This window comes from Centropristis striata, chromosome 7, assembly GCF_030273125.1.
Source record: "Centropristis striata isolate RG_2023a ecotype Rhode Island chromosome 7, C.striata_1.0, whole genome shotgun sequence".
In the NCBI taxonomy this organism is placed as follows: domain Eukaryota; kingdom Metazoa; phylum Chordata; class Actinopteri; order Perciformes; family Serranidae; genus Centropristis; species Centropristis striata.
The window spans coordinates 34,055,970-34,075,404 of record NC_081523.1 but is presented as its reverse complement, the minus strand read 5'-3'; the positions used below and the strand labels follow the sequence as shown (position 1 = coordinate 34,075,404).

Here is a 19,435-nt window from a genome sequence, read left to right as displayed (position 1 = left end):
TTTAATTTGAGGGTAATTTTTTTATGTGTTGGTTCCAAATCTAACATCTAAGGGGTATGTGAGGAGAACAGCGAGTTTTATATTTTTATACTAAATATATTTGAGCTTATTTCCGGTTTTACTACAAACTGGCCTCATGGAGTCTGAAGGCAGAACTTTAGAGGGATAATTATAATAATTTGTTGATAAGCTAGATTTAAAATGTTTGACTTTTTATGTCTTTTTTTGGTCATTTTGTGTGTTTTTTTTGTCTTTTTTGGTTAATTTTTTTAATCTCTTGTATTTTTTTGCTGGTCTTGTCTGTCTTTTTTGGTTTTACTTGTTCTATCATCATCAAACACAAACTGTCCTCATGGAGTCTGAAAGCAGAACTTTAGATGGAATATGACGGCAGGATATTTCATGGACATAAATAAATAAACATTGGTCCAATGTTTATTTATTTACCAAAGTAAGTTTACCATTGGATAAAGCACATTTCAAAGTTATTTTACTTTGGTTAAGTTTTTGACTTTTATAATTTCATAAATCAGACTTTATGTCTTTTTTGGTCATTTAGGTTGTCATTTTACTTCTTTTTCTTTGGTAATTTTGTGTTTTTTATGGTATTTTTTCATGAATTTTATGTCTTTTCTATTTTTTTGTCTCTATAGGTAAATTTTTTGCTGGTCTTGTCCGTCTTTTTTGTTTTTTATTGTTCTATCATCATCAAACACAAACTGGCCTCATGGAGTCTGAAGGCAGAACTTTAGAGGGAAGCTGACGGCAAAGTATTTCCTAGACATAAATAAAGAAAAATTTGTTAAAGCACATTTCAAAGTTATTTGATTTTGTTGATTCATTTCATAAATCAGACTTTTTATGTCTTTTTTTTGGTAATTTAGGATGGGTTTTTTTTATCATTTTACTTATTTTTCTTTGTATTGGTAATTTTGTGTTTTCTGCTGAATTTTATGTATTTTTTTGGGGTAATTTTTTGTCTCTATTGGTCCATTTTTTTGCTGGTCTTCTGTCTTTTTTTGGCTTTTACTTGTCCGATCATCATCAAACACAAACTGGCCTTGTGGAGTCTGAAGCAGAACTTTAGAGGGAAGCTGACGGCAGGAATCACTGCTGAAGGTTTTATATTGTGACGTCATGAAGGAGTTAACTGTAATCTGATCAACCCCAAACAGAGACTCCAGAGGGTAAAAAAAATACCTTTCTGGTTTATTTTCAACACGGCTCATTTCGTTTGAAAGTGTTTTTCCATAAACAACTTCATAGTTACTTGGGTTTGACATCTTATCAGAGCCAATTGTTTCAAGTTTCCACACATCCTGTATGACAGTGTGGGTGTGTGTGTGTGTGATCAAACAAACCTGTGTCCATGGAGACACGTGAGTCCTGATCCTCTCTAGGAGTCCACGTCCTGCACAGATCTGTCCTGAGGCCGGACATGAGACTCACAGCACCTTCAGAGGCACAACAAGACAAACAGAGAGACTGCGACACCTGCAGCCACAATCCAACATCACAGGAACAGAGTGAAACATGTGAACCAGCAGGATACAAAAAGGAATTATTATTATTATTATAACTTCTATTTAACCAGGAAGATCCCACTGATTAGGAACTTCTTTTCCAAGGGAGACCTGGCCGAGAGAGGCAGCAGCAAATAAAAATCAGTCACAGAATGACAGTTAAAACTCAAACCAAAGACAAACAAAAAAACTAAAAAATTTTAATTACAAACATATGAAAAACATGAACAGTCATGGAAAAAATTATTAGACCACTTTTTTTCTTCCATTTTCTTGTCAATTTTAATGCCTGGTACAACTAAAGGTACATTTGTTTGGGCAAATATAATGATAACAGCAAAAATGGCTGATAAGAGTTTAATTTAAGAGCTGATATCTATACATTTTCCATGATTTTCTTGATAATGATTTTGATTATTATCAAGAAAACCATGGAAAACGTCAAGATATCAGCTCCCCCAACAGATCCGATCCCCCAACATTGAGTCCAAGCACAGTGGGAAAGTATTATTTCTTAATAAAAAATGAAAAAAGTCATCATCACCCCAGAATCCATCAGCACAACCATTGTCTAATCTTTGGAAAACACTGCAACAGTTTTAACAAACATCTCATGTCCTGTTGGATTTACTGGCTGAAATCATACTGACACATTTTTACATTAATAAAAAAAAATTAATTACCATTACCCACACATTAATCAAACACATATTAAATGAATTAATGAACCACACAAAATCAAATTAAATTGGGTTTGTGAGCACATGAAGCCTTGAGAAATGAACTTTTTTTGAACCAATTGGATGGAAAGCTTCAAGGCTTCATGGGGCTTCATCTGACCATCACTACTTGTTACACTCCATTTCTATCTTCAGTCTTCAATCTTCATTTTCTGTGGTGGAGAGGGATTTTATTTCTCCTAATCAATCACGATGTAGAGACGTATCTGCCTGAACCTGACGGTCATTAGGAGCTGACACTGACGCACAGCCTTGTTTTTTCCAGGATTAAAGGAGCGTGAAGAAAAACAGACTAGGGTGTTCTGTGATACTGATGAAACATGGTGTCCTCTCATGGAACCCCTCAGCTCCTTTTCCACAGGGAAACTGATGTCGGAGGAATTGGTTGGCTAGTTGGGGTTAGAAGATTTAAAGACGACCTTCTCCTCCCTGGACTCTGTGCAAGGCAAGACAAGGCAAGGCAAGGCAAGGCAAGTTTATTTGTATAGCACAATTCAACACAAGGTAATTCAAAGTGCTTTACATAAACATTAAAAACAGCAAGACACAATTGAAAACTGTAAAAACAGTCAATTAAAACAGGTAAATAAAAATAAAAATACAAATAAGATACAGCAGGATAAGAAAATAGATAAAATAATAAAAAGCACCAGTCAAACATTGCGTACTTAAAAAGTAAGGGCAGTAGAGTCTAGCAGATAAGTGTTAAAGTTAAGAGTACGCTGCAGTAAACAATAATGTTTTTAGTGCAGCAATTTGATGCTTTTTTTGGTCCTTAAAATGTATGAAGTTGTTTCTGTTTAACCTGGATCCTGCAGGAACGAGTTCAGTGGATAGAAGAGGGCTTCTGAATGTCACTGACCTCATTCAGAACAACTTCATTCATCCGTCCCGGACACACACACACACACACATTTTGTCTGTGTGATAGAGGGCTGTTGTTGTTGTTGTTATTGTTGGAGCTGGAGGGAACATCCACATTGTCTCATGATGCCAGTTTCCCAGGATTCCTCTCTCTGCGTGGGCACGTAGTCTGTGAGAGTCTGGACCAGCGAGCAGCTGATCGGCTGATTCACAGAGGAATCACAGCCACGTTACCACTCCAGTCTTCAAGTTCCCAACACGTGGTGAAGCCAGATAAAAGTCTTTTAAGAGCATCAAAACAAGTGAAATGACTTCTTAAATGTTCTTCTCTGGATCTCTGTCTGCTGTTTGGTTTCTGAGCAGTGAAAAAGAGGAAAACGACTGCAGGAGATAAAAGTGTTCAGGTGGAAGGCAGCTCCATCATGTTCCCTCAGTGATCCCAGTCGCTCCTGCAGCTCCGGTTTCCCTCCTCGCTCTGCGGCTCGCTGACTTTTAAACAGCGACAGTTCAAAGTGAGCGGTCTGACCTTTGACCTCAGCTTGACCCAAATACTCTGTAAACACTGCAGAGATGATGACAGTTTAATTAGGCTAGCACCAGTGAGAACTGAACATCAATACAGATTATTGTTCCTGTGCACAAACTTTCCTCTCATGGTTTGCACCAATTTTCACACTATTATTTACACAAACTACGATTTTTATATCATCTAGCTCAGGGGTCGACAACCTTTATGGGCAAAAGAGCCACTGTTGGCCGAAAAAAGGGAAAAAAAAGCGGAATGGCGCCGTAAACCTTATTTCAAGCCTTACAATGACAATTAAACAGCCTGCTAAGTCTAAACGAGCCTACCAGCTTTACTAATGGGTCATAATGAGCTTTTATCAATATGATTTAGTAAGAAAAAAGTGAGAACCAATGTGCAAATGAGAGGCTTGACACTTGACCATAGACTGTATAAATAGTGGACGTAGTGACTGTGACATCACCCATTGGTTTGATCATTAGTGTTGTGACAGATCAGAGGTCTGAACTGAAGCAGGATTAAAGTGACTGGAAGTTTTATTTTGAAATGAGGCGTTGAGATGAAAAAACATTCATCTTTCTTACTGGTGGCTGGGTTTGGTTCTGCAGGCTGCAGAGGACGGCTTGTGTTTCCTGAGGGACGGACAGAGAAACAAACATCTCTCATGAATGAGGACAACAATGAGGAGCTCCTGAGGAGAGCAGGTCAGGCAGAGGAGGAGAACAGTTTCTGGATGACTGATTGCAGACTGATGACATGATAACAGACCTGTCGGGCTTCAGCTGAGCTCCGCTGCTGCAGGCGGCTGCTGTGTGTTTCCAGGTGGGCCCGGGTACGAAGCCCAAGTCTCCTGCTCTGTTGCGAGCCATCAGGAATAACGGGTCAGTGGCGAAGCTCAAAGTCTCTGATCTGTGGAGGAAACACAGCTTTAGATGCTTAAAATCCTGATAATTGTTTAATATTTGATAGTTTTGATCAGGACTGAAGTTGATCAATAGATTTAACCCAAAACGTTTTTTGGAAGTGGACATGTCTGCCATCAAGTGGCCATAAAGGGGAAGTACATTTTAAATTTGACACTACACAAAAACTAAAAATGCATCAAAATCAATTTTTTTCTTAATCTTTGACATATCCAAGGCTGTGATAAAAACCAATGCCCCAGCCAAAAATTATTTATTATATGGAAAATTTCTACATCTTTGTGTGTTTTCTCTTTGAAAAACAGTGACATCATGTAATCAAACTGGCATTTAAAGGGTTAAAATCCTCCAAATCTTGCAGGGCAGAAGTAGTTTATGAGGTTTATGCAGAAAAAAAGTCGAAAAAAATATTAATCTGTAAAGTTTTTATCACGTTTTTTTGGAAGTGGACATTTTCAGCCTTAATGGCCTCAAATGGTAGTATATTTTTTAATCGGACACCACACAAAAACTAAAAATGCAAAAAAAAAAAATCTAGTGATGCGGGCGTTGTACCGGACCGTTGTGGTGAAGAAGGAGCTGAGCCTGAAGGCAAAGCTCTCGATTTACCGGTCCATCTACGTTCCAACCCTCACCTATGGTCATGAGCTTTGGGTAGTGACCGAAAGAACGAGATTGCGGATACAAGCGGCCGAAATGAGCTTCCTACGTAGGGTGGCTGGGCTCAGCCTTAGAGATAGGGTGAGGAGCTCAGACATCCTGAGGGAGCTCGGAGTAGAGCCGCTGCTCCTTCGCGTCGAAAGGAGCCAGTTGAGGTGGTTTGGGCATCTGGTAAGGATCCTCCCGGGCGCCTCCCGTTAGAGGTGTTCCGTGCACGTCCAACTGGTAGGAGGCCCCGGGGAAGACCCAGAACACGCTGGAGGGATTATATCTCTCGCCTGGCCTGGGAACGCCTCGGGGTCCCCCGGGAGGAGCTGGACGTTGTGGCTGGGGAGAGGGACGTTTGGAATGCCCTGCTTAGTCTGCTGCCCCAGCGACCCGGCCCTCGGATAAGCGGACGAGAATGGATGGATGGATGGATGGATGGATATTTTGTTCTTAATCTTTGACATATCCAAGGCTGTGATAAAAACAAATGTCCCAGCCAACAATTATTTATTATATGGAAAATAACTAATTTTTTGTGGGGGGTTTTTTCATTAAAAAAAACATCAGTGACATTGTACAATCAAACTGGCATTTAAAGGGTTAAAATCATCATAATCTTTGAATGTTGGGTAGTTTTGAGCAGGGTGGATGTTGTTTAAGAGGTTTATACAGAAAAAAAGTAGAAAAAAATATGAATCTGCAAATTTTTTATATTGTTTTTATGGAAGTGGACATTTTCAGCCTTAATGGCCTTAAAGGGTAGTACATTAAAGCGGCCCAGAGGGTTAAGAAACTATTTTAACATTTTTCTAAATAAATTTGAAACATCTTACAGTTGATTCAGAGCAGAGACACAAGAGAAGAACTGATTTCTGTGTTTGGTGCATTATTGGTAACAAATCAGCTGCTGTGTTCACATCATTACATCGCTATAATAAAGCAGTGAGTCCAGCACCTGTCTGGTTCGGGCTCAGAGGGCTGCGGTTCCTGTCCAGGACTGGAGTCTGGTCTTTGGAAGACGGGGCTCTCCAGGATCTCCAGCAGCCTCCTCCACTGAGCCTCAGACACCTTCTGTGAGTCCTGCAGAGGACAGGAAAAACGCCAGGCTGCTCAAAGCACCTTACATTAACCCTCCTGTTATGTTGCAGGTCAAATCGACCCTTTTCAAAGTAAAAAAAACAAATAAAAAATAGTTCAAAGTATTTTTTCTGTTTTATGTAGGCATTTCCAATGTACATAAAAAACATTTTAACATGCATTTCTTATGAAAAATGAGTGAATTATCCTCATTGAACCATGATCTGTGCAAGGTATATTGATTGAGATGGTAAGTAATGTAGTTTAAGATGAAATATAAACAATGATTATTGGGATTTTTTAGTTCCTGACACTTTCAGATTCAAATTGACCCACGAACATTATTGCTGTTCCTGAGAAACGAACATAACAGGAGGGTTAAGAATTTACTTTATATCTATATAGAGTTAAGTTTTACTTAAAATATAAACATCCTCAAGACTTCTTCTTCAGGTTACCTTTAGTTTTCCTCCTTATCTTGGTCTGATATTGGTCATTTGGACCGTAACAACCGGAGTGAGGAAAAACACCTCTGACTGACACTGAACCACAACATGTGAATAAATAGTGAAGTAAGGATCTCATGTTTATTCTGAAGGCAGCCTGCAGAGACTTATTTCACTGTGAGTCTCACCTGATGATGAACTGTAACTAAGTTAACTCTAGTAAAACTTCATTCCTACCCGTTTCGTTGGAATCTTTCCTGTAATTAGTTATTTCTTTTTTAGCCAGAACAAACAAATTAATACCGCTCAACTAGACTTGAAATAATTTTGGTTGGAGAAAATTCGGTGTGAATACCTTCTGAATTACTGAATGCAAATCTTTTACTTGTTCTGAATTATTTATAATAATAATGATAATAATAATAACTTTATTTATATCGCACCTTTGACAGAGAGCAGTTAATTACACAGAGAATGATGCCATGATGCTAAAAACAATTCTTACATTATTAGAAAAACAATAAAAGACATTCTCAGATACACAGAAAATCAAAGGTTGAAGGAGTAAAAAGTAAAAAAAAGTAAGTGTGAAGTAAGTGGTGGGATAGAAAGCATTACATAAAAGCAAGTCTATAAAAGTGGGTTTGAAGAAGTGATTAAATAAAGTTATAGACTCTGCGTCATTTTATGTATATTTTTGGTCACCAAGTCCCTTTTTTTTGGTAATTGTATCTCTTTTTATTGGTCAGTTTTTGACTTTTTTGTCGATTCGATTTATGTCGATTCTGGATATTAACGTCTTTTATTGGGTAACTTTGTGTCACTTTTGGTCATTTTAAATCTTTTTTTGCCATTTTATTTATATTTTTGGTCATTGAGTCTTTGGGGGACCCAAAGATGTGTCTCTCCGGTCGGTCAGTGGAGAAAGAGAGTGATCAGAAGATTCTGATCTGATTTAACAGGAGAGCACATGTGGTGTCAAAGGTCTCTCGACCAGTGATGTGATCTGTAGGAGTCATAAACGCCAAGCATTCTGGGAGAGATATTACTTATCAAAGATCCAAAATGTAGGTGAAATGCCATTTTGTGTGCTGTTGCATTTTAGTAAACATCAGTTAAAGTCCACAAACGAACCTAAGATTTACCTGTGGTCCGATCACAACAGAGCCAGACCTAAAAGAGCTCTAAAAGGGATCAGTAAAATCCTAAAATCAATCCTAAAACGAACAGGGAGCCAGAGCAAAGACGCTAAAATGAGGGTGATGTGATGTTGTCCTGGTGTTTGTGAGTATTGTCTGTGTGTTGTCACCTTGAGGATGTGTGTCAGAGCGGTGACTCCGTCCTGCATGACTCCCTCCAGCAGCCTCCTCCTGCTGCTCTCCCTCTGCAGCTCGGCCCTGAGCTGCGCCGCCTCGGCTCCTCTCTGATGGCGCTGTTCACACGCCGAGGCCAGGCGCTCTCTGAACACACAACACAGGAACAATCACCTCTCACAGAGGGGGTATAGCTCAGTGGTAGAGCATTTGACTGCAGATCAAGAGGTCTCTGGTTCAATTCCGGATGCCCCCTGACTCACATTTATTCATGCTATAATTGGTATGAAAATGGGATTTTCAAGTTTTTGAAATAAGCTTCACATGACAACAAACAAACAAAGTTTTACCTGAGATCCTCCCTCTCGGCCTGCAGGCTCTCTGAGGCGGTGCTCTTCTTCTTCAGCTCGTCCTGCAGATGCCGGCACTGCTGAGTCAGCTGCTCCACCTCCTGAACAACAGAACAAGAGTTGTTTCAAGGTAAAGAAAAAAAAAGAAAAGAAGTTCAGTTGCTAATCTGAAGCATTTGATAGCAAACACTAGCCCCTTTCATAGTGCTGTTTTTAATGGACATTTATGGCTCTGTAACGTCTCGCCTCCACTATGAAAGCACCAGAAGTGGGATGCCTAGGGCAGAATATCACTTTGCCTTCGGATCACTATGAACGCCCTAAGGCGAAAAGCCGGCACTGACTTTTCGGCAATATAGCGGGTGTTGCATGAGGAAACCTTGAAAATTGAATAATCTGTCACCAACAGAAAAAACCTCACCATTTTTCTGCGCAGATCGTTGATGGGGAATGAAAAGCAGGAGGCCGTCCAAGTTTCTCAGTTTAACATAGTTTTATTACAATACATCAAAAAATGTGCATTTTACAGAGATTCTCTGGGTTCAAAAACTCATGTCCCTGAATACAAACAGACGGGATTCAGTTCGTGAAGTCTGAACCACGTCTCTCTCCCTGAACTCATTAAAATACTAATATTTGTTAACGAAACATGCTGGTCGATTTCTTCCAGGAAGTTCCGCCTTCTTGATCCGCTGATTCGCCAGTTTTAATCAATACAAAACGGCACGTCATGCCACCTGGGCATACGATCTTGCTCCCCCGGACAAGGCCATCCTGACCTGGCCTCTTCTCCAGAACATTCAACAAAAACCTCCTGCCTTGTTATGTCTTACAAAGATATTATGTCTTACAGAGCCAAAGGATTTTCACTGTCTCACATAGATTCTAAAAGTCTAAAAAATATGAAACAGACAATGAAATATAAGTTATAACATTAACACACAAACATAATCATTGTATCAAAATCATATTGCCTGATTTAATATAAATGCATAGAGAGAGATATTACACCCAAGGTTTGACCTTTGATAGTGACCTGTGTCACTCACAGAGACAGACAACAGGGACAGACACCAGGGAGTCAAACAACAGAGAAGCAGAAATCAAGCATAAAATCATTTACCAATATAGAAAATAATCAATTATTTTAACACGGGACATTTGCGGGACAGCACTATGAAAGGGGCTTCTAACTCTGATGCTGAAGTGTTGACTATGCTCACAGTCCCATCACGCTAATTATTTCCGTTAGATTATGTATTGTCCTATGAATTATTGCAATAAATTATATTATAGCAATTTTAAGACCAACTTATGCTGCTGATATGATGATAATAAAACAAGGTTCTTACAAAGAACAATTAACTTTTGATTATTAAGTATTCACACATGAATGTGAAAAAAACTATTAAAATCTCTGATATAAAAAAAAAAAGCATAAAGCAGAAATGATGCTCTCAGCTCTGTAAAAGCTGTTTGTCAAACATTATGCTGGATAAATTGTTGGTGACATTATTAAGGAAACATGACGGGAGATATGGAGGTCACACAGTGATCCTGCTCATGCCCAGATATCAAACCATAAATCCAGATTGTTATTGTCCTGACAGGTCTATGCTCACATTTCTTTGCTTAATTTAGCTTTTATTTCAGGTGCAAAACTGAGAAACTTGAGATCACTGAGAACCAAAGTTTAAAAGACAAATACAGCGTTTTTGAAGCAGCCAGTTGCTCATTTTGGGGAAAAAGAAAGTTGGGAAAACCAATACTTAACCAATAACCAATACGTCTCTGTGCAGCGTCTGAGGATTTTTATCAGTTTGTTCAGCTGCTGCATGTGAAACTCAGTAAACACGTAGATAAACCAGCAGGTAAAAAAAATAAAGCAGGTCACTCTGTGACGAACACTGAGGTTCTGTGATGTGCCAGTAAACAGAGGGGGTATAGCTCAGTGGTAGAGCATTTGACTGCAGATCAAGAGGTCTCCGGTTCAACTCCGGATGCCCCCTGACTCACACTGATCCCACTTCCAATGAGTCTTTTATATGATACATGGTGAACAAATAATGCTTCACCTGTGAAGTGACAGAAACCACGAATGAAACAAACCGTTCACATTCTGCTTCAGAAGTAATAAAGTGTTTAAAATAACACATTATTCAGAGCTGACCCCTCTTAGTCGACTGATTGATTGATTTGACATTAGACGACAGATTTATTCAGTCAGTTTGTCATTTTTTATGCTTTTTTCATTCTTAATGATTTATTTCTTGGACACTTCTCTGGTAAACTCTCTGGATTTTGCAAGATTTTTTTCACACAAAAAAATGCAGACAAGGACACATTATTCAGAGTTGACCCCTCTTATTCAACTGATTGATTGATTGATTGATTCGATATTAGACGTCAGATTTATTCAGTCATTTTGTCATTTTTTATGCTTTTTTCACTCTAAATGATTTATTTCCCAAAAACCTATATAGCTCAGTGGTAGAGCATTTGACTGCAGATCAAGAGGTCTCTGGTTCACCTCTGGATGCCCCCTGACTCACACTGATCCCACTTCCAATGAGTCTGAGTCTTTTACATGATACATGCTGAACAAATAATGCTTCACCAGTGAAGTGACAGAGGCCACGAATGAAACAAACCGTTCACATTCTGCTTCAGAAGTAATGAAGTGTTCAAAATAACACATTATTCAGAGCTGACCCCTCTTAGTCGACTGATTCATTGATTTGACATTAGACGACAGATTTATTCAGTCAGTTTGTCATTTTTAATGCTTTTTTCATTCTTAATGATTTATTTCTTGGTAAACTCTCAGGCTTTTGTATGATTTTTAGAAAAAACTCAGTTCTACAGATTATTGAGTATTAGTCGACTTAGAATTTGTTTAGTAGAGGACAGGTAAGCAGTTGCCAGAGGAGGTATAGCTCAGTTGTAGAGCATTTGACTGCAGATCAAGAGGTCTCTGGTTCAACTCTGGATGCACACTGATCCTGCTTTATGTGACAAAATAAAAAAAGCTACATGCACATGAACACTTTACCTAATATGTCCCAATATTAGGACATGACACAAGTAAAACTGACTGATCAATTTCTTCTCACACGACTTTTGTTGATTCTTTAGTCAGTCAAGAGTTCTTTTTTTATGCTTTTTTCGTTCTAAATGATTTATTTCCCAAAAACCTATGAGCACCTCTCTGGTAAACTCTCTGGATTTTGCAATATTTTTTTCACACAAAAAAAAACAGACAAGGACAGGGGGTATAGCTCAGTGGTAGAGCATTTGACTGCAGATCAAGAGGTCTCCGGTTCAACTCCGGATGCCCCCTGACTCACACTGATCTCACTTCCAATGAGTCTGAGTCCTTTAGATGTTACATAGTGAACAATACATGATAAATGGTGAACAAATAAAACTTCACCTGTAGACTGACAGAGGCCATGAGTGAAACAAACTGCTCACATTCTGCTTCAGAAGTACTAAAGTGTTTAAAATAACACATTATTCAGAGCTGACCCCTGTTAGTCGATTGATTGATTGATTGATTGATTGATTCAATATTAGACGTCAGATTTATTGAGTAATTTTGTCATTTTTTATGCTTTTTTCACTCTAAATTATTTATTTCCCAAAAACCTATGAGCACATATGGTAAACTCTCTGGATTTTGCAAGATTTTTTTCACAAAAAAAAAAGCAGACAAGGAGAGGGGGTATAGCTCAGTGGTAGAGCATTTGACTGCAGATCAAGAGGTCTCCGGTTCAACTCCGGATGCCCCCTGACTCACACTGATCCCACTTCCAATGAGACTTTTATATGATACATGGTGAACAAATAACACTTCACCTGTCAAGTGACAGAAACCACGAATGAAACAAACCGTTCACATTCCCTGGTTAAATAAAGGTTTAAAAAAAAAAAAAAAATTCTGCTTCAGAAGTAATAAAGTGTTTAAAATAACACATTATTCAGAGCTGACCCCTCTTAGTCGACTGATTGATTGATTGATTGATTGATTGATTGATTGATTCGATATTAGACGACAGATTTATTGAGTAATTTTGTCATTTTTAATGCTTTTTTCACTCTAAATGATTTATTTCCCAAAAACCTATGAGCACCTCTCTGGTAAACTCTCTGGATTTTGCAAGATTTTTTTCACACAAAAAAGCAGCCAAGGAGAGGGGGTATAGCTCAGTGGTAGAGCATTTGACTGCAGATCAAGAGGTCTCCGGTTCAACTCCGGATGCCCCCTGACTCACACTGATCCCACTTCCAATGAGTCTGAGTCCTTTAGATGATACATGGTGAACAAATAAAACACTGTTTCTAAAGCTACTGATACAAAGCCTTCACCTGTAGACTGACAGAGGCCACGAGTGAAACAAACCGTTCACATTCTGCTTCAGAAACAAAGAGTATTTCTGATAACATAATGGTCAGAGCTGAGCCCTCTTAGTTGATTAATTGATTCAATATTAGATGACATAATTATTCAGTCAGTTTGTCATTTTTTAATGCGTTTTTCATTCTAAATGATTTACCTGGAAACTTTTGAGCACCTCTCTGGTAAACTCTCAGGCTTTTGTACGATTTTTTAGTAGAAACTCAGTTTTACAGATCTTGAGTAGACTGAGTGACAGTCGGCTAAGAATTTCTTAAATTCAACTTCGGATGCCCCCTGACTCACACTGATCCTACTTTAAGTAAACAGATACAAAAGCTACATGCACATAAAGGCTTCATCATGTAATAATGTTGCTTGTAAGAAGAGTTGAATTAACTTGCCGAAAGGAAAACTGTGAATATAAAATTGTGTTTTTCAATATTAGGACATGGCACTTTGCATTATGCAAAGTATTAGTAAAATAGGTCAGAGCTCACAAAAAACAAATACAGCTGATTTCCCCCAAAATACTGTGAAGTAAATAAAACAAAACTTTAAGATTCTCCTCCAGAAGTAGTCTAAACTTTCAGTTACCACTTTCAGAACTTCAGAACCGAGTCGTTAACTTAACTCATAAAATCATGACATTTAGAAAGGGTGTTAGCTTGTTCACATATAGCGACCAGTGAAGCAGCAGTAGACAGAGGGGGTATAGCTCAGTGGTAGAGCATTTGACTGCAGATCAAGAGGTCTCCGGTTCAACTCCGGATGCCCCCTGACTCACACTGATCTCACTTCCAATGAGTCTGAGTCTTTTAAATGATATTTGGTGAACAAAATAAAACACTGTTTCTAAAGGCTTCACCTGTAGAGTGACAGAGGCCACAAGTGAAACAAACCATTCACATTCTGTTTCAGTAGTAATAAGGTGTTTAAAATAACACATTATTCAGAGCTGACCCCTCTTAGTCGACCAATTGATTGAATAAATCTCAGTCGTCTAATATCGAATCACTCAGCGTGTAATTTTTTATGCTTTTTTCTTGCTTTTAGATTTCTATTATTATATGAAATATTGTCAGAAATGATTGTGATAAATGTTATAATTGTAATTTTAATGATCAGGCCTGCTGTCAGACAGATGCAGTAAAAAAAATTGACCTCTGAGATGTGGTGTAGCAGAAGTCTACAGCAGCATCAAATGGAAACACCTTGAGTTTGTATGTGGTATATATATAATTATTATTATTTTTAATATTAATATTATTGTTATTATTATTATTATTATTATTTTAAATTCATTTAATTAGTTATTTTATTTATTCTTGTTTATTTGTTTTCTCTCGTTAGCGCTTCTTGCTTTGTTTGCCTATTTATTTTCATTGTGTGATACATATAAATGAGGCATGTTATATATTTTTATATATATGTCGTAGCATCTGCCCCTCATCCACATACACACACGCACACACACATACACACACGCACATACACCTGTAATGCCTCTGTGCAAATCGTTCATCATTTATGTTTTTCTTTGTTGTTGTTTGCGCTGTATGTCTACTGTCTCTACTTGTGGTCCACATGGTGTAGTGTATTTGTCTCTCATGTCACCTTGTTTGTTACGTCATTTCAACAATAAAAAAAATAAAATAAAAAAAAGAAAGAAACACCTTGAGTTTCTACCTAAGCCCTCTTACCTTCCTGTAGTCCTTCTTGGTCAGCACGTCGTACCTCTTCTTCATGTTTTCAATCTCTAAGTGGCGCCGCTTCTCCTCACGTAGCAGCTCCCACTTCTTGGTCCACAGGTCCTCGTTGTGGTCCAGGAGGAGCTGGAAGGTCTCCCGCAGCTCGCCGTGCTGAGCACTCTCCTCCTGGACGATGTTACAGACCTTTTCCTTCACTGACTTGCGATCAGCGCGATTGTCGTTCATCACCCTGTTGTTACAGGACCAAATATTTGTGAGAGCAGCACGATAGAAGGAAGACAGTATGATGTAACAGGTTACTTTTACCAGTCCAGCTCGGCCCTCTTCAGGCTGTCGACGGTGGCTGCGTATGCTGCTCTATCACTGATCACCTCCTCCTTCAGAGTCTCCAGGTCGGCCTGCTGCTGCTCCAGCTGCTCCTCCAGCTCCTCCAGCCCCGGCTGCTCCTCACACTCTGAGGACACCAGAGACAACTTCACGCACATATTCAGCAACTTTTCCGAATAATCGATCAATGATAAAGCGTGTTTCCTCTGAGTACTTTTTGGAAAGCGGCTGAGTGTTTTAGCTCCGCCCACTAGTTAGTTCACCTCGGCCTCTGTATCCATACAGGTACTTTTGTAGCAGCTAACCAATGGTTAATTTGACAACAGACCGACGCAGCAAGCAGTGTTGCCAACTTAGCGACTATCTCTATATTTAGACTATTCAGACCCTCTAGAGACTCTTTGTCTCTATATTTAGACTATTCAGACCCTCTAGACACTCTTTGTCTCTATATTTAGACTATTCAGACCCTCTAGACACTCTTTGTCTCTATATTTTGACTATTCAGACTCTCTAGAGACTCTTTGTCTCTATATTTAGACTATTCAGACCCTCTAGAGACTCTTTGTCTCTATATTTAGACTATTCAGACCCTCTAGAGACTCTTTGTCTCTATATTTAGACTATTCAGACCCTCTAGAGACTCTTTGTCTCTATATTTAGACTATTCAGACCCTCTAGACACTCTTTATCTCTATATTTAGACTATTCAGACCCTCTAGAGACTCTTTGTCTCTATATTTAGACTATTCAGACCCTCTAGAGACTCTTTTTCAAAAAAGCGACTAGCAACAAATCTAGGGACTCTTTCTGGTGTTACAGGAGACTTTTGGAGACTCGTTCCTACTCTTCTTAGCAAGTAGCAGGCGCCGCCCCAAAGCATTCACAAGCGGCCAAGTCCTCCTGCAACAGTCTCTCCCAGCTGCAGTCAGAGCAGGAGCTGTTAACCCCTCAGTGCCCAGGCTGCACAAGTCTGCAAAATCCCGCCTCTAATCAGCGTCGACTAGTCAGTCACAGCTCATAAAGTACCGACCCGAGGCAGGTACTTTCTGAGCCGCTAACCGGTGAAGTGACTCTCCCAAGTCACACCCATAGCAGCTCACTAGAGGGAACAGTACCTAATGGAAACGATCCTATACACATTCTGCATAAATGAAAGTCTCCTGCAAACTGAGATTAAATCAAACTATTTATAATGTTAATTGTAATAAAGTCTCACACTCAATTCATTAACAACAGAACAGGTCCAATGAGATTTTGATATCTTCTATCTTGCATTCAGGTTGTTTTTTTAGAAGCAAATAAGAAAATGTGCATAGTCCCTCTGAACCCCAACAAGATGTTTCAGGGTGTGTTTTTTTGCTCTTTCTACATTTTCCTCTCTGTGTTCTTGTGTTTCACTGCGATATAAAAAATCTCTATGAATCTATAAGTCCTGCAGCTCTATGGAATCAGCACAATCATGGCTAGAAGAGGGAACAACTCAAACATGTCTTTGTGCAGAATAACACAGTTAGAATGAAAAGTTGAATCTGGAATGAATGAAATGGAATTTATATAAAAACACTTTTCCAAGTGCCAACAAGTGTCCTGAATGTTGTAAAATCCAGTTTTCTCCACATATTGTACATATTGAAGTATTGTCATGTCTCTCCCCTCAGCTCTGTGTAAACAAATTTTGCTTTTAGAAACATAATTTAATGTTTTTAACAGGATCTGGTTAGTGCAAACGCTTCATTTTCAATGACACATGTAGAATAAAGAGATTCTGACACAAAATATCAAGATCATCAGACCATAATGCCTGTTTTTTACAGTTTCTGTAAAAAAGAACATCACCATCAGAAGCTGAATGTAAACTCACCCAGGGTCGCGGCCGTTATCCTGCTCTGTGACTGGAGCTCGTCGATCCGGTCCTGCAGCTCCTCCATCTGCCGGCGGTGCTGCAGCCTCAGAGCCTCTCGGTGCTCCTCATCCTCCTGCTGCTGATTCTCCAGACGCTTCTTCACCTCCTGGACCTCCTTCTCTCGTTCTACCACTAACACTTTCAGGTACTCGCTGATGTCCTCCTTGTCCTTCTGCAGCGAGCGGTACAGAGCCGGCAGCTCCTTGTTCCTCTTCTCCAGCCCGTCACACTGAAGCTGACATCTGGAGGATCAACAAATATCATATTTGTTTTTCAGCCCACAAAACTGCCCATCTTCATTAGAAATGCAGCTGTTTATATTTTAATATAAATATAATTTTAACAAAAATCAGGCAAAAATATTTCAATTCAATTCAATTAAAAACCAATTTAAATATGTGTGCATATATAAACAAATGTAAATAAAAACTGTGAAGGATTTATTCCTGTTCCCTGTTCAAAAAATTATTTAGACATGAATAATGAAATAAAATAAAAGTGAAATTAGAAAGTTGGAAAGTTCTACTATTTTCATAAATAAATAATCATCAAAACTATTCAGGCATAAATAATTAAATATTAATAAAATAAATAAATATTAAATATAATTATACTTTTATATTTATTTATTATTTTTGTTTTTAACAACAATTGTAAAGCACTTTAAGTAACCTCTATTGCTTTTTAATGTCTAAATACTGTTAAGCAATTTGGGCTGCAATCTGTATTATTATCATTATTATTATTATTATTATTATTATTGATGTTGTTATTGTTATTATGTTAATTTGCCATCCACATTTGTTTTCTTTTCTTTCTTTTTTAGTAATTTTTCTGTTTGGTTCTTCTGTGAAGTTAATTTGGAATTAGAGTTTTCTAACTGTTTACTAGGCTATATTATAATCCTTAATAAAATTATTTACAAAACAAAACAAAAAAAAGAAGCATAAACTGATGCTAATGCATGTCTCTGTTTAACATTACAGTGCTAAAATAAAATAAAGCTGCGAATTTTAGCTACATTTTAAAAGCCAAAAACGAACCCTTATACATTTCTGTTTAACAGTATAACACTTTGTTACATTATTCTGTGTTTAAACAACCTGTAGCACTGCAGGCTGCGTTAGCTTCAAGCTAACCCCACTCACTTCTCCAACTGTTCATCCAGAAACTTGATTTGCGTCAAAAATAACGACTTCTTTCTGTCATCAGCAGCGATTATATCCGCCATAACTGGATATTTGTCTTTTTTACTGTATATTTATAAGCTTTCTGTTGTTTCTAACCGCTTTTTAAAAGGTCACAAAAATGTCTTGTTAACGTAAAACTGACGTTCTTGCCGTTGCTAGGGAATGCTGCCTTAAGGGAACGCTCGGAAAGTTCTATATTCGAAAATAAACTTACCATTATAAAAAGCTATTCAGGCATAAATAAAAAATAAAACATAATAAAATTGAATTATTTTATCCCTGTTGTTTGGAATTGTCCATATAGATATTAATTCAATAATATAATATAATTCAATTCTGTTCTATTCTATTCTATTCTATTCTATTCAAAATGCTGATAAATGTCCTAAGTTTTAATATTTTCAAAAACTATTCAGGCACAAATAATTAAATTAAATTTGAAACACTGAAAAATAATCAAACTATGAATGATTTATTCTTGTTTCTCTTTTTGTTTAAATATGCTTTAGATTTACTGCTTCAAAAATGTATTTAGACATGAATAATTAAAAAAAAAAGAAAGTTGGAATGTTCTACTCTTTTCATAAAATAACAATCATTAAAACTACTCAGGCATAAATAATGAATTGAAATAAAGCTATTGTTCTCAAAACTGTTCAGGAATAAATAATGCAATTAAATCAAATCAAATTAAATTAAACTATTAAGGATTAATTCCTGCTGTTGTTTGAAAATTGTCTTCGGGGAAAGCACAACAAGTTCTTATCTTTTCTAAAAACAAAAATAACAAATTAAAGTTATTGTATGACTATTAACTCTTTTTTCCCCCCTATCCTCAGTGTCTCTCCATGAGTGAAATATTTTCTGAGTTGAACCTGAGTTCACCTGAGCTGTGATGCCTTCATACACAGTTAGTGTCTCCTTGCACACTGTCAGGACCTGCAAGGTGTCCTGGCGTGACCTCCACCTCCCACAGGTTCCTGCCTGAGGCCGGCATACTGTACTCAGCTGTTTGTGTGTTACTGTCTGTTTTCACATCCACCCACTGGAGAGTTTAGCCCGGGAGGAAGATGCCTCTGAAATATGAATAATGTGCCTGTTGCACGGAAAGTGAGAGGAATATGTTTCCCCGGCAGGAATGGATTAAAAAGAAGGAGACGTGAGGAGAAAGGCAAAGCGGTTTGTGGTGGAAAGAGGGAGAGGGTGTAGAGACACTCTCACGACACAGAAAATAATATGTTTTCATTTAACCAACATAGAAACTTTAATCCTGAGGTGACTCAGTGAAACAATCAGCTGTTTATTTTTGTTTTCCTCAAATTTTCACCACTTGGAAACTGTGTTTCCAGTTTCTGCCGTTGTCACATAATCATTTATTCTGCACAGCATTCAAGTTTTTTTAATAACTTGAATTAATTTTGGAACAAAAGAACAATAAAAATACACAACAAAGGCATGAAAGCAAAAAGAACCTCAACAAACAATGAAGGAAAC

The 19,435-nt window shown here is 38.0% G+C and overlaps 1 protein-coding gene and 6 non-coding genes across 7 annotated transcripts; 6 read left to right on the top strand and 1 right to left on the bottom strand.

Annotated features, from left to right (window-relative positions):
* Positions 1 to 1,396: 1,396 nt before the first annotated feature.
* LOC131974925 (myosin-9-like) lies at positions 1,397 to 18,248 on the bottom strand. The gene is made up of 10 exons (XM_059337432.1): positions 17,900 to 18,248; positions 16,710 to 16,993; positions 14,825 to 14,972; positions 14,510 to 14,747; positions 8,411 to 8,511; positions 8,057 to 8,207; positions 6,180 to 6,304; positions 4,422 to 4,562; positions 4,238 to 4,285; positions 1,397 to 1,454 (listed from the first exon to the last, which is right to left on the bottom strand). Exons 1-10 carry the CDS (start codon positions 17,980 to 17,982, stop codon positions 1,397 to 1,399), a joined length of 1,377 nt encoding a protein of 458 aa, XP_059193415.1. The 5' UTR covers positions 17,983 to 18,248.
* Positions 8,245 to 8,316, top strand: trnac-gca (transfer RNA cysteine (anticodon GCA)). Its single transcript has one exon. It is a non-coding gene; the product is annotated as a tRNA-Cys (tRNA).
* Positions 10,348 to 10,419, top strand: trnac-gca (transfer RNA cysteine (anticodon GCA)). The gene has a single exon. It is a non-coding gene; the product is annotated as a tRNA-Cys (tRNA).
* trnac-gca (transfer RNA cysteine (anticodon GCA)) lies at positions 11,679 to 11,750 on the top strand. The gene has a single exon. It is a non-coding gene; the product is annotated as a tRNA-Cys (tRNA).
* Positions 12,131 to 12,202, top strand: trnac-gca (transfer RNA cysteine (anticodon GCA)). The gene has a single exon. It is a non-coding gene; the product is annotated as a tRNA-Cys (tRNA).
* Positions 12,606 to 12,677, top strand: trnac-gca (transfer RNA cysteine (anticodon GCA)). The gene has a single exon. It is a non-coding gene; the product is annotated as a tRNA-Cys (tRNA).
* On the top strand, positions 13,515 to 13,586 carry trnac-gca (transfer RNA cysteine (anticodon GCA)). The gene has a single exon. It is a non-coding gene; the product is annotated as a tRNA-Cys (tRNA).
* Positions 18,249 to 19,435: the final 1,187 nt, after the last annotated feature.